The 14673-nt window shown below is 65.5% G+C and overlaps 2 protein-coding genes across 3 annotated transcripts in view; both read left to right on the top strand.

The window, feature by feature from the left end:
- RHEB (Ras homolog, mTORC1 binding) overlaps positions 1–14673 on the top strand; it is a 239322-nt gene that overhangs the window by 88854 nt on the left and 135795 nt on the right. The window lies entirely within an intron of this gene.
- The window catches only part of PRKAG2 (protein kinase AMP-activated non-catalytic subunit gamma 2), a 110932-nt gene continuing 99042 nt past the window's right edge, over positions 2784–14673 (top strand). For both annotated transcript variants that reach the window (XM_056134794.1, XM_056134793.1), the window contains exon 1: positions 2784–3073. In XM_056134794.1, the coding sequence (XP_055990769.1) occupies positions 2960–3073 (114 nt within the window). In that variant the 5' untranslated portion in view covers positions 2784–2959. The remainder of the gene's footprint in view (positions 3074–14673) is intronic.

Raw genomic sequence — 14673 nt, 5'->3', positions numbered from 1 at the left:
TGTGGAGGCCCGGGAGACGCCTCCCAGCTCGGGATGTGGTCAGCCCCACAGTGCAGCCATCGGGAGTGTCCACTGTCTGAGGCTAGGTGAGGAGGTCACTCAGTGGGTCACGACGCTCGACACTGATGCTCGTGAGGACCCCAGGGGCTCACACCTGCGTTTGGGTGGCTGTGTTCGAGCACTTGGCCTTAATCCCGGGTGTCACACCTATGCCAGGTTACCCTGAGCCCCCGTGGTCTAGGTCATTGCATGAGCAGGAAAAAATTTACTAGACGCCCAAAGCTCAGCCTTGGTAGTTAATACCCCAAGGCCGCCTTCTCGTGGGCAAGTCTGGGCCCGGCAACGCATAATTATCCCGAATCTCAGTGGCTTCACCCCAAGTCAAATGCGAGGGAATCGCCCCCCTCGGTCCTGTGTGCCACCTGGAAGCCAGAGTCTCTGAAGCTGCTCATGGGGTGGGGGGTGGGGGGGGGGCGCAGAGAGAAATACGTGATTCCTTACTGCCTGACCCGGAAATGCGTCAGTCACAGGGATTCTGCTCAGACTCTGGTCAGAGTTAATGACCCTTTTTACACTGGCAGAGAGAGAGAGAGGGAGGGCGAGAGAGAGGGAGGGAGAGGGAGAGGGAGAGAGAGGGAGAGAGAGAGGAAGAAGAAGAGGGAGAGAAAGAGAGGGGGGAGAGAGAGGGAGAAGGTGAGAGAGAGGAAGACATAGAGGGAGAGGGAGAGGGCGAGGGAGGCAGAGGAGGGGGAGGGGAGGGAGGGGAGGACCACAGCCTTTTGGGTGTGTACTCACCCTCTACATGTATATCAACATTATATAAGAGCCCAGAATCTCCGTAACTACAGGGCCAGTGTGGAGCTGAACAGAGTGGAACCCGAGACCAGAGGCAGATCTTAGTTAAAACTGTGATACTGTACTCAGCACCGCCTCTTCTGTGTGTGTGTGTGGGGGGGGGTCTTCCAAGTTCTGCTTAGGGGGTGCAGGGCCCTCCTGGCACTTCTCAGTATCTGCAAGGGTGGAAGTTGGAATGCTGGGGACAGCCTGGGAACAGGACCCGACAGCCCCGCAGGACTGCAGCGAGCGCTCAGAAACGCTCAGAGAACCAGCACAGCATGAGGGGGTGGGGCCCGGGCACCCCCAAATGAGCAATTACACTCCCCCCCCCCGGCCAGCCCCCATTCCATGCCCGCCACCCACTGGGCCTTAACTCATCAATTTATTTATTTTTTAATTTTAATTTTAATTTTTTGCTTTCTGGGTCACAGCCGGCGATGCTCAGGGGTTACTCCTGGCTCGCGCACCCAGGAATTACTCCTGGCGGTGCTCGGGGGACCATATGGGATGCTGGGCATCGAACCCAGGTCGGCCACGTGCAAGGCAAATGTCCTCCCTGCTGTGCTATCACTCCACAGCCCCAACTCATCAATTTTAAAGTCTTTTTCCAAAGCAAAGACTAGGCTGGCCAGTCCCTTCCCCTGCACCACCCAGAAGCAATGTCCAGGGACATTAACACAGGGACCCCAGATTCACACAAAGTGCAGGCCGTGTTTCACGGGGGGGCAAAACACCTGTTGTTTCGGGGGCTTCGGCATGGCAGTACTGGGGCTCTGTGCTTGGAGATGACCCCTGGTGGGGCTGGGGGGAGGCATGTGGGGTACCAGGACTCAAACCCAGGGTCCAGCCGGCGCAAGGCCCACGCAGACGTGCTGCAGGACTGCAACATGTTCAGGATCAGGACGCCGGGCACTCAACCTCTGCGCCAGGAAAGTGACCCTGGGAAGCAAACAGACCCGGGAACAAACAGACTCCACGGTGCCCGAGCCGAGGCCCAGGGAGCTGCTGGTGCCAATTGCAGCGGAGAGGGCCAGGGTGCCCCCAGCCAGCCTGCGCGGACCCCGGGCTGGGGGGCTCTGCCCAGCGCTGCCTTCCTGTTGGAGGGCGCCGGTGCCCTGGCAGAAGGTGGGCTGAGGGGAACTGCAGGGCAGGACAGGGCAGGGGGCAAGGCCTGCCCCTCCCCACGACCCCCAGCCAAGGCCACGGCTGGAAATCCCACACCTGGAGGCCCGACAGCCACCTGACTTGGGGGTCTTGGGGTCCCAGCAGTGCTGAGGAGTGCCCGGGGGGACAGTGGTCTGAGGGACGAGCAGGGCTCCGCCTAGTCCGCTAGTCCCGGGCGGGACCCTCCACTCCAGCGTCATGCGGGCCGCGGGGAGCCGGTGACGGCCGCAAATGCGCATCGGAACCGGGGACCCCGCGCGCGGGCCGGACTGCTCCGGAGGCCAGAACTAGAGAGGAAGGAGGAAAGACGCGGGGGCCCCATGGAAGGGGCGACCCTCCTCCCGGGGCGCAGACACCTGAGACGCGTCCAGCGACCTCTAGGACTACCCCGGTCTCCGGACCCGGCCGAGAAGCGGAGGAACCCGCCGGGGGTCCCTAACCCGGGTGGAGGCAGGGGGCAGCCGGCCGCCTCCGCACCGCCCCAGGCCCGCGGGCACCCGGCGGCGTCCCTCCCGGCGGCGTCCCTCCCGGCGGCCGGGGGCGGCGGCACGTGCGCGCGGTCGGGGCGCGCCCACCCACCCGGACCCGGCCCTGCGGGAGGAGCCCCGGACCCGCCCCGCCGCCCCGCCCGGCCCCCCGCGACCCAATGGCGAGGCCCGGCCGGCCCGGCGCCGCCTCCTCCCGCCCAGGGGGCCGGACCCGCCGCCGCCGGCGTGTTTATCCCGCGGCCGCCGCCCCGCGCCGCCCGCGCCCCGCAGCGCCCCGGCCCGGCACCTGCCCCAGCGCCCCGGCCGGGGGAGGAGCCGAGGGCGGGACGGTCGCGCCGCGCGCCGGAGAAAGCAGAACTCGGCCACCCGCGGGAGCCCCGACGCCCGCCAGCCCCGGGCGCGCTCCGGACCCCACGCGGTGTCGCCGCGGCCTCGGACCCCGGGCGCGGGATCCACCCCGGGCGCGAGTTATGGGCAGCGCGGCCATGGACACCAAGAAGAAGAAGGACGGCGCCAGCCCCGGCGGGAGCGGCCCCAAGAAGACCCCCGGGCCCAAGAGGCGCTCGCTGCGCGTGCACATCCCGGTGAGACCCCCGGCCCGAGACGCGCGTCTGCGGCTCGGGGCGCTACGGGCGGCTCCGGGCAGGTCGCGCGGGCGTGCGCTCAGTGCCCGCCGGGCGCGGGTGTCCGCGCAGTGCCCGCCGGGCGCGGGTGTCCGCGCAGTGCCCGCCGGACGCGGGTGTCCACGCAGTGCCCGCCGGGCGCGGGGCGTTCGCTCAGTGTCGGCTCAGTGCCACCGAGTGCTGGGTGTCCGCTCAGTGTCCGCCGGGCGCGGGTGTCCGCTCAGTGCCCTCCGAGTGCTGGGTGTCCGCTCAGTGTCGGCTCAGTGTCGCCGGGCGCGGTGTCCACTGAGTGCCCGCCGGGCGCGGCGCGGGCGCGGGGGGAGGGCGGCGGCGCGTCGTGTTGTTTTGTTGAGGGCGGTGTGGACGGCGCGGGGAGGAGGAGCCGCGTCCGGGACCGCGGGGCGGGGCGGGGGTGGGGACAGCGCGGGGCCCGGGGACGTGTGGTCTCCCGGCCCCCAGGTTTCCTCCGGGTGTTTCTGAGCCCGGGGGTAGGGGTCCGCCGCCCTCCCGGGAGCGCGCCCTGCGCCCCTGTGGGGGGCTGCGGGAACTGCCGCGAACTTCAGCCCGGGCCGCGCCACGCGACCTGCCAGTGGGGCCCGGGACCCCCGGGTGGGGTGTCGGACCTGCTCCCGGAGAGGAGGGAACGCCCCCCTGGCCACACCCCCGGTGTCCACCAACCAAGTCAGTGTTTGCCCAAACGCAGGAGCAGGCGAGGCTGACCACAGGCACGCACACGCGCGCGCGGACACACACGCGCACACACATGCACACACTCGGCGCGCGCGGACACCCACACGCACACACACACGCAGGCGCACGCGGATACACAGACACACACGCACCCCCACACGCACGCGCGTACACTCAGGCGCACGCGCGCGCACACGCACACATATAGGCGCGCGCGCGTATACACACACACGCTGGGTCTGGGGCGCGGGGTGGGGTCCGGTCCGGTCGCGCTTCAAGCGCCCCCCGCCCATGCTGGGCTGGCCGCAGGGGCGGGACTGGGCGGGGCAGCCCCGGGCTCCCCGCCCGCTCTGGGTCAGGTGGCCGGCCCACCTGGGTGGCGACCCCCGTATTCCCGTGTTCCCGGGCGCCTTCTCCTTGGGAAGAAGCAGTCCCGGGTCCCGGGTCAGCGGCAGCCGGGCACCCGTTTGTACGTGAGGTTGGTCGCAGGCGCGGGCCCACACAGCAGCCAAGACTTGCCCGGAGCCAGGGCCCCTCCGCCGGCCGGCGCCGCCACAACCCTGCGCTGCGCTCCTACCAGGGAGTTGGAGGTGTTCTGTGGGGCTGAGCACTGCAGGGCCGAGTCCCTGCTCTGGAAAGGCAGCAGAGCTGGGGGACAGGACAACGGGCAGAACGCTTGTGCTGGACCCGGCTTCCTGGCCAGGAGTGATCCCTGAGCACCGCTGCACGTGGCCCCAGACCCCTGAACATAAAGAGGCAGTCGGTGCTGGGACGAATACTTGAGGGCCTCCCCCAGAATGGCATATTGGGGGAGTGTGGGGTGCCCGAGTGGCCGGAGGCTGGGCTGAGGCGGGGAAGTTCCTGATACCCCGAGATGAACTCTCGCTGGAAGCTGCCCGTTGTTCCTGCTGAAATTCCAGTTTAACTGGGCGGCCTGTTGGGTGCCCGGGAATCAGCCCAGGGCGGGCCCAGCTGCAGGGTGCCCGCGCCCTGCCCCGGGGTGTCCTCGTCGCCCAGCTGCACTCCTGCTGGGCTGCACAGCATGGGGGGCCTCCCGCCCCCCCACCCCACCCCACCCCACCCCACCCCACGTTGATAGTGAGAGCAGGAAGAACGAGGAAGGTTCTGGAAGGGTTCTGGAAGAGCTGGCCAGCAAGCAGCAGGGCCAAGTGGGGCCGGCTGCTCCCAGTGTCTGAGCGGCCCCGGCGAAGGCCGAGCTGTGGAGAGGACCCGGGGAAACTGAGGCAGCGGGGAGAGTGGCCGGGGTCTGGGGCCTTCCCGCTTGCGGAGGCCAGCTGGGCGGCATGGAGGACGTGGCCTGGCCTGTGGGGGCTGCGTGGGCCGCCCTCATCCAACCCCGCACCCTCTGCCCAGGTCCTCCCCGAAGGAGGGCACTGTGGGCATGTAGAAGGGTGCCCCTGTCCTTGGGGCTGGGCGTTCCGCTGACCACAGCTCACTGTCCAGCACCGCCCCAAAACCACCCAGGGTGGAAGCCCCGGGGGCAAAGGTCAGGGCCCGCTGGTACAGGGGTGCCTTGGCCTTGGTCAGCTCTCCTGCCCTCCACGGAACCTGCTGGCCCCCCTTTAGGTTTGTTCTCCGAAGGGGGCTCCCCTGGGAGCCTCAGCTGAACCCCCAGTGTTGGCTTAAATGTAAAATGCGGGTGCCACCCCGTCCTGCCTAGCTGGTTCCGGGAGGGAAACTCGGTATCAGTGACCATGTCAAGGTGCTCCTCTCCACCTGCAGGAAAAAGGGTGCTGTTCCCGTCTGTTCTTCTCCCCTTGGCTTGCTCCTTCCTTCCTTCCTCCCTTCCTCTCTCGCTCCCTCCCTCCCTCCTTCCTTCCTTCCTTCCCCCTCCCTCCCTCCCTCCCTCCATCTCTCCCTCCTTCCCTTCTTCCTCCCTCCCTCCTCCCTTCCTCCCTCCCTTCTTTCCTCCCTCCCTCCCTTCCTCCCTCTCTCCCTCCCTCCTTCTTACCCACTTTCCCATAAGTTCATCCATCCATTCATCCATCCATCTGTCCATTCATATGCTCATTCATCCATTCATTTGTTTATCCATCCATCCATCCATTTATTCATTCACCCATCCTACCATCTATCCATCTTTCCATTCACTCATATCCCTCCATCCTCTGCCCATCCCCCCTCCATGCCCCACCATCTGCACCTTGTCACTGTCAGAGGGGGGGCGGGAAGAGTCGTCCCTGGCTCCCGACTGTCCCACAAAGCTTGGACGCTTCCGGCTCTGCCTCCAGCCGGGGTCCCTGTGCTGCCTCTCGTCTCTGCTCACAGGGGTTCCATCCTGTGATGCCCTGAAGATTGGGTCGAGCTAACAGGTGGTGCACCCCAGAACTGTCCCGGGTCCTGGGATTCTTTTCTGTTTGTTTTGGGGCCACACTCAGCAGTGCTCAGGGGTCGCTCCTGTTGGGATCGGGAGACCAGGTGGGCTGCTGGGATTGAACCCAGGTCAGCCGCGTGTAAGGCAGTACCCCTGGGTTTCTCCTGGGGCTCGAGTGCCTGTCCCACGGCTCTTAGGGGGGCCCTCAGGGGTGAGATAGGGGTGCCCTGATAGGTGCTTCCTGACTTCCCGGGCACGTGGTGGCCAGGCGGGCACAGTCCCACATGGGCCTGGAGTGAGCGGGACTCGTGCAAGCGGCCGCCAACGGGCCCACACAGAGCACAGGCAGACCCGCAGGGTCGCAGCTGCACGTACAGGGATTGGGGAGCAGCCCTGGGGCTGGGCCTGTCTTCTTGGGGGGCCCCGAGTAGCACTCAGGAGGCTCAGGGGCCCCCTGGGCTGTTCTCGGTCACGCAGCCACCGTTCCCATTCCCTGCATTGACCCAGGAAGAGGCGGGGGGCTTCCCCGGGAACCCAGCAGAGTTCGAAGTCCTGGGGTGCCCGGGGTGCCCGGAGCCGCGGGCTCTAGGGCTCCAGCCCCAGTCGGTGCATGCGAGGCTGGAGGCCCCAGCCTGCCTCTCCCCTGCCTCTCCCCTCCCCCTACCTCCCCCCCTGCCGGCCCTGCTGTGTTGATGACCGGGCGTGTGCATCTGGCTCCAGCGACTCTTTGGTTGTGCTTGGACACACCTGGCATGGCCTGGACCTGCGGCCACAGCATGGAGGGTCAGGAAGGCAGAGCCGCCAAGACCACACTTGGCACAGGTGGTGACACCAGGGTTCAAACTCGAAACCTCACGCTCACAAGGCAGGTGCTTTTGCCGCTGAGCCATCCCTGTCCCCTGCTTGTCTCCTCAGCCTCCAGTGCCCGGGGTGGGGGGGTCTGAGGGTCTTGAAGACATGTTCTGCCCCCTCCCCAGCGCTTCTGCCTGGCCCACTCTGCCCTGGGTTCGAGGTGGAAGGGTCCGAGTCCATCGGGGCCCTGTCACTGGCTCTAATGGCCCAAACCGACTTCCCCAAAACGTGGCCACCCTGAGGGCGGCTGCCCCTCGCCACACGTGGTGGCTCTGACTGACCCCCAGTGGCCCTGCCTGAGAGACCCGACCCCAAAAGCAACGCAGAGCCGCACTCACGCCTCCCCCAGGCCTCTGGGCGGGCTCTCCTGCAGGGAGCACTTAGGGACACAGTACAGTGCCCCCCCGCCCCACTGCACCCTCTGGGGGTCTGATCGGACCCCCTGCCATGCACCCGGATGGACAGACGGTTGGACGAGCTCCTGACAGTGATTTCCTTTCACGTCTCCTATTTCCCACGGTGGGGGCTTCTGCTCGCTGCCAACACTTTCCCCTTCGGGGGCCTTTCCTTTCGGAGGGGTGGACACGGGATAGCGTCCACCCTCCAGGCCTTGCGCGGGGCCAAGCGTGGTCACATGGAGGGTCCCGGGGAGGGACTGGCCCAACCCCATCGCCCCAGAGAGTCACGTTTTGCTCAGATGGTCACCAAGGGTCCCAGGCAGCGCAGCAGGAGGACTGATTTCAGCCCTGGGTGCGGGGGCTGGGGGCAAGTGGGTGGGTCACCGCCCACGCCGGGCACCGTGGCGGAAAGATGGACCGCCCGTGAGGGCCCTGACTGTCCTGGCACACACATGGTGATTCCTACCGCGAGGAACCGCCGTTCTCGGGACTGGAGCCTGTTTCTCCGTCCCCGAGGGCGAAGAGTGTGAAGCCAGACGCACACACAGACACAGACACAGACACAGACACACACACACACACACACAGACACACACACACACACACAGAGCGGAGCGTGCCGCAGCGGCTTGCGGGGCCAGCATGGCTCGCTGGGGCCACGGGGTCCCAGCTTCTTTCTTTGTTGGTTCCTTGGTAGTGGCCTGGCCCCATGGTGGGCGCCAGGTACCCCGAGGCACTAGAGCTGTGTCCCCAAAGCTGGGCCAGGCCCGGGACCCAGCCGAGGAAGGGGCAGCGCTCGGGGGACGGGCAGGGCCAGGCCCCTCCGGCCTCGCAAGGCTCCGGTTAATCTGATTCTCGCTCCCACTCGCTCCCTCTACCTACTCTGAAAATAATTTGATCTCCATCCTTTCTTCCTGTTGACAGGAAGCCCTTGTGTGCCAGCTTGTGGCTTGTGGCCGCCAATCAGCGCTCGCCTGGGCGCTGGGCCCCCGCCCGGGCTCCGGCTTTGATCTGCTCTGACCTGGCAGGGAAGCGGCTGCCGCTGCTCCTACAACAAAGGCGGAAGGGCCCTGGGAAACCCCGGGGGTGCAGGGCGGCCTGGCGGGTCACCTCTGCGTCTGTGTCTGCGGGGAAGGCCGCTGGGCGGTGTGCCGGGCTGGGAGGAGCCGGGGGTGGGGGGGTGGCTTCTGGGGAGCGGGAGGCCTGGGAGGAGGAGAGCAGGCCGCTGCTGTCACTTACTTCAGTCGGTCGCCCTGACAGACAGACAGGGTCGTGGGCGGAACTGCACCCCCAAAAGATCCCTTGGAGTCCTCCCCTCAGCCCCGGACTCTCCTCCTCTGGCGACGGGGGCGCTGCCCGCACTAGCCGGCAGCCTGTCGCCATCTCTGCCTTCTTCCTTGGCGCCCGCAGATGGGATTCTCACCCGAGACCCTCATGGAATGTCCTGTTGCCATCAGCTGCCAGCTGGGGCCCCGAGGAAGAGGGTGGGGACAGCCAGTGGGAGAGGGGGCGTGTGCCCGGGGCAGGGGGCGGCACGAGACCTAACCCTCGGGGGACCGAGACGGGAGCAGGAGCACAGTGTCCTGGAGTCTGGGGCAGCGCCCAGGGATCACGGGGAGCCCTGACCCGGTGGTCCCGGCCGCAGGGTGGCACATTGTCAAGGGCAGAATGACAGGGCAGCCCCGAGAGCCTCTGCCCTGGCGGGGGTCTGTGCTACTGGGGATCAGGGACGGGCACACAGTGGACACTGCTGGGCCCCCCCTTCCCGCTCACTGCCTCTTGGTCAGGGCGGCCGGGCTGGCTTGGGGCGCTGTGATCTGGGGTCGCTCTGCCCGGCCGGCCACTCAGGACGCCTGCGCCATGTCCAGCCACTGCCCCCCGGGCTCCTTTTCACTCATTCATTTTCTTAGGCTTTGGGCCATACCCAGGGCTGACTCCTGCTTCTGTGCTCAGGAATCACTCCTGGTGGTGCTCAGGGGATGGAACCCAGCTCCAGACCCCGGGCTCCTTTGGGGCGAGGGTTCTGGGGGACTTTTGAGCCCCTCCCCCCCCCGCCGTGGCTCAGGGCAGCGTCACGAGGCAGGGTCAGGCGCTGGTCTCCTTGGAGATGAGAAGGCTAGGTCTGCCCCCACCCCCCACCCCCGCCGCCCCGATGGTAACTGTGGGCCGTGGGGGCTTCATTCTGAGTTCTACACCGGGGAGCCCAAGGTGCCCCCTGCCCCCGGCTCGTATCTCAGAGCCGTCCCCACACAGAGCAGCTCAGGCCTCAGCCGTGACGACCCCAGTGCGAACCGCTGGCTTGTCCCCAGGCCGTCCTCGCTGGTGTGAGGGAGTGAGCTTTGACACTGTGGGCCGTGCTGATACGTGACGACGCAGGAGCAACAGTTCTGGGGTGTTTGGGGCCTTTTGTTTGCTTGTCTAGTTTTGGGGCCACACCAAGTGTTGCTCAAGGCTCAGTGCTCAGGGCTCAGTGCTCGTTTTGGGTGGGGCTCAGGGGATCGTATAGGGAGTTGGGGCTCAAACTTAGGCTGGCTGTGTGTGTGGCAAACCCTGCTATACTGCCGCTCCAGCCCCTGTATTTTGTTTTTTGGGGGCCACACCTGGCGGTGCTTGGGGGCTACTTCCTGCTCGGTGCTCAGGGAGGCTCACGGCAGTGCTCAGACCGTGCAGTGCTAAGGTTGAACCAGGTACCCCCAGTGCGCACAGCCAGCGCTCGGCCCTCCGAAGCTTCTTGCATTGAGTGCTCAGGTAATGTAAGAATATAGCGAGCTTTCAGACAGGCTGACAGTCGCCAAGTTCCTAACCCCATAGTCACACCCGATCCCAGCGATTCCCAGCTGCGGCCAGGGTGTCGGGACACACGCGGCACAGGCTCGAGGGCGGCCTCCGGGCAGCTCCCGTGCTGGGTCCCTGAGTCCGGGGGCCACACCCCCACCTCCTCCACCTCCGAGCAAGGATCCCTGCAGCCTGCTAGGGGCAGCAGCCCTGGCAGAGGCGAGAGAATATTCTAGGCTCCAGGAAAAGGCCCCGGGGCAGCAGCCGGCCTCAGGGAGGATGTGGGCCAGGTGCCGCCCTGGGCTGAGGATGTGGCCTCTGGAGCTGGTGCCAAAGGGCACGGGAGGAGCCGTGGCACAGAGGGGGCCCCAGGAGTGTTGCAAGATGAGCCCTTTGCCGGCAGGCAGTCCTCTCTAGAACCTTCCCTCTAGCAACCGCAAAGCCCCCTGCTTGGCTCTCTGCCGAGAGAGCTGCCCTGGGCCCCAGCAGACCCTGCCAGCCATGGTGGGCAGCGGGGAGGGGCTGTCCCTGTGGCCCTGCCCAGGCCCCTTCCAGATGTGGCCTCCAGGGCAGTTGGGGAGGCCTGGAGCTTAGGCTGGGTGGGTACCGCAGAGCCTCAGCCCACCTGAAAGACCTGAAATTTCCCCCATTTCTGGCTCACTGATTGTCCCCTCACTTGGTCCTTGTTACCTTCGCCTAAACGCAATTCTCAGCCAGCAAGTTCCCCGATGATGACGTTGGCATCGGTGTTGGTAGTGAGCGTGGTGCTGGGTGTCGACTGTGTTGGGGTTGGGGACGAGGGTGGTGTTGGGGTCGTAGGGGCTTCGGGGGTGACGGTCGCATTGGTGTTGCTGTCGTGTTGATGACACTCTCTGAGGAGGAGCCGGGCGCGAAGAACCGAATTTACTGGGGTCAGACAATGACGTGGTCATCGGGAACCTGAATTCTTAGTTAAGTCTCAGAGTTATCTGCCCCAAATCTCGGCAGATTATTCACAAATCCCGCCAGATCCAGGTATGCAGCGTGAGCATTTGTCCCAACGTGCTGTCCTGTCGGTTCCGGGGGAGTCGTCCTGAAGCACGTCGCTGTGCTGGTCGCCCTCCCCACACGTCTCGGGACGGAGCGTGGTGCCTTCTGCCCAGGGGAACTGGCGGTGCAAGCACCACACATGCCCGGGGGCGGGGGGCTCGGGCGTCAGAGCCCTCTGAGGGCAGGGGCTAGCAAGGAACGGGGCAGGAGGGCCCTGTCTGGGCGGGGAGCACAGTCTGTCCGGGATGGGGAGCACGCGCAGGAGAGGGCAGAGGCAGGCGATGCCGGGCCTCACAAGGAGGGGGCGTCCAGGAGCGGGGCCAGCCCCCCGCCAGCACTGACCCTCCCATGCCCTCCCCGTGCCCGTTGCACTCTCAGGAGGGGCCCCTCACACACGGTTGCGCTTTCTAGCATTTGCTTGACTCGACTGAGTTGTCAGGGGCGCGGAGCACCTGTCAGGGAGCACGACAGGAGGGGCCAGTCTCTCTTCTCTCCAGGGTCCGCGAGGACAGCTCGGCCCGCTGCGCCCTGTGGGGAGGGGAAGCCGCGGCCCTGTGAGGGGTGCATGGGAGGGGTGTGGGGCCTAGCTTATCCGCCAGGGGCCAAGGCTGTGATTCGTGGTGGCCTCTGCTTCCTGGTCCTCAGGGCAGTTGGCCCATGTCCTGGGGCGGCCCTGACCTCCCGTGGCCTGGGGGTGTCGTGAGGGCTGACTTGGTCTCACCCAGCGCTGGCCAGGCGGAAGCAGGAGTTCCTGATTGAGGGGCTGCGCGGGCAGCCGGCCGCGAGCTCGGTTTCAGTTCCCTGCCGCGTGTGCCGGCGCCTCCCTCCCTCCCAGCCTGGCCCGCGCCACCCGGCCCTGCTCTCTGATTATGGCCCCCAGAACCCCCCCCAACTGTGTTCTGCCAGGAACCCGGTGGGACCGGGGAGTCGGGCGTCTGGGCACCCATGGGAGAGAGGTCGCAGAGCTCGACACCCTAAACTGTGCTCGAACACTTTGTATTTTTTCCCCGGTAGTTGTGCAGGATTTTGTTTCGTGTTTTTTCTTTTTAACTTGTTTATTAACGTTTATGCGTCAGGATGTCCTTTTGAATGCTCCTCTTATTTTTTCATTTATGGCTCAGACGGCCCCTGGCCAATTAGTTCTGCAGTGAAAAGGTTTGTGGGTTCAACCTCAAACCCTCCAGAACTGTCGTTTCCTCCCCCTCAGGAAGGGGCTGGGCGCGTCCACGACACGTTGGCTCGGCTCCTGCTGTGGACTTTTAGGGTGGCCCTGAGGGCACACACACACACACACACACACACACACACACACTCACACGCTTGCAAACACACACACATACAGACACACATATAGACATGCAGACACGCATGCAGGCAGGCACACACGCTCACAAGCATGCATATATGCAGTCATGCACACAAGCATGCATTCACATGGGCACACATGCACACACACATGCAGACACGTGTGTAGACATGCACACACGCAGACAGCACGCAGACAGGCCCTGTTGCTTTGTGGCTCACAGGGGATCCCTCCAGCCTCCGGCTCTGCCGTTTCCAGCTCCCTCGGGGTGTGGGCAGGTGGGCGCAGCACGTGTGGCCAGCGGGTGCCCCTGGGATACGAGTGCCGTCTCCACAGCAGGACGCGTGCTCCCGGCTTGGAACCTGAGCGAGGAGGCGGTGTTCCTGCAGGCTGGGTGGTCGGGACATGCGTGGGTGTGCACGCCCCCAGCAGCTGCCGCTATTCCCACGCCTGCTGCTTCCGGGCGAGCGTGTGTGTGTGTGTGTTGTGGGGGGGGGGTGCGGTTGCAGGATCACACACATAGGCCCCGAGTCTGCCCCCACTGGGAGTCTCTGATCCATTTAGGGGCACACCCAGCCCCTCCACTTGCACGAACCGAGGGTTTCCGGACCCTCTGCTGGTAGAGACAGGTGACTTTGGGCCTCGCAAGGAGGGGGCGTCCAGAAGCGGGGCCAGCTCTCCCGTGCCCTCCCCGTGCCCGTTGCACTCTCAGGAGGGGCCCCTCGCACACGGTTGCACTGTCTAGCATTTTGCTGCTTTGTTTGACTCAACTGAGAAGCCAAAACCTTCAGTCCAGTGTTGTGTGTGGTAGCAGAGAAGTAGCAAGTGGCCTGTCCTGCACGTGACATCGCAGCGGTGCCCCGAGAGTCCGTGGGTGACGTTCGCGGGAGGGCCGTCCGCTGGCCTGGTGACGGGAACCAGCTGCCTGGCCTTTGCCCTGGCCCATGTTTCTGCGCCCGCAGATCTGGAGTCTCAGCTTGGAGTCTGCGTTGAGACGCTCGTGACCACTTTCCCTTGAGGTGGCAGTGGTCCAGCAGCGTGAGCGCCTGTGCTTTCAGGACTCCCTGTGGCCACACCACGTCCACCAGAAGTGTCCTCTGGGTCACCTCAGCTTGTAGCCAGCCTGAGGGGTGGTTTGGTTCATCTCTTCCATCTTGGTCCTGCACCTCCTGTGCAGAGGAGGGTGCAGGACCTCTGCCAGCCTGGGGACGGGCTCCAAGGACCCTCGGGGCTGTGGGGGGAGGGGCAGAGGGACAGTCACTGTCCCAATGCAGGTCCCCAAGGAGCTGGCGGCCAGTGGCCACTAATGGGTGACCGCCCAGCCACCGAGTGTATGTGTGTGTGTGTGTGTGTGATTGTCCCCCACCACCGAGTGTGGCTGTCCCAGGCCACCAAGTGTGCATATGTGTGTGCATGCATGCATGTGTGCGTATGTGTATGTGTGCGTGTGTGCATATGTGTGCGTGTGTGTATTTGCGTGCATGTGTGTGTTCACATGTGTGCGTGTGTGCATGTGTGTGTGCATGTGAGTGTGTACGCACTGTGTGTGCATATGTGTGCATGTGTGTGCATGTGTGTGCACATCTGTGTGCGTGTGCATGACTGTCTCCGGCCGCGGAGTGTGTGTGACTGTCCCTGGCCACCAAGTGCTGAGTCTGTTCCATCACGGTGTCTTGCCATGTCTGTGCCCCACCCAGGAACCCGCACAAAAGGGCCCCTGGGAACCCAACCCCAATCTCCCAGCCCCAAAGGCCGGCCAAGGGGGAGGCCTCGTGCCCCGAGGACACGTGTGGTGGGGACACGTGTGGCTGCGCTTTCGGCAGGAGCTGACGGGTTCCAGACACCCCGTCTGCCTCTGTGTGTGCCTCCCACTGCTGAGGGGCCCTCCTTGGGTGCAGACGGCCCTCTGCAGGGACCCCCACACCCCTGGGCCTCTGCAGGGACCCCCACCCTGGGCCTCTGCAGGGACCCCCCACACCCCTGGGCTTCTGCAGGGACCCCCACACCCCTGGGCCTCTGCAGGGACCTCCACACCCCTGGGTCTCTGCAGGGACCCCCACACCCCTGGGCCTCTGCAGGGACCCCCACACCCCTGGGCTTCTGCAGGGACCCCCACACCCCTGGGCCTCTGCAGGGACCTCCACACCCCTGGGTCTCTGCAGGGACCCCCACACCT

This window comes from Sorex fumeus, unplaced genomic scaffold (assembly GCF_029834395.1).
Source record: "Sorex fumeus unplaced genomic scaffold, SorFum_2.1 ptg000107l, whole genome shotgun sequence".
Classification (NCBI taxonomy): domain Eukaryota; kingdom Metazoa; phylum Chordata; class Mammalia; order Eulipotyphla; family Soricidae; genus Sorex; species Sorex fumeus.
This window is presented reverse-complemented; position numbering and strand designations above follow the sequence as displayed.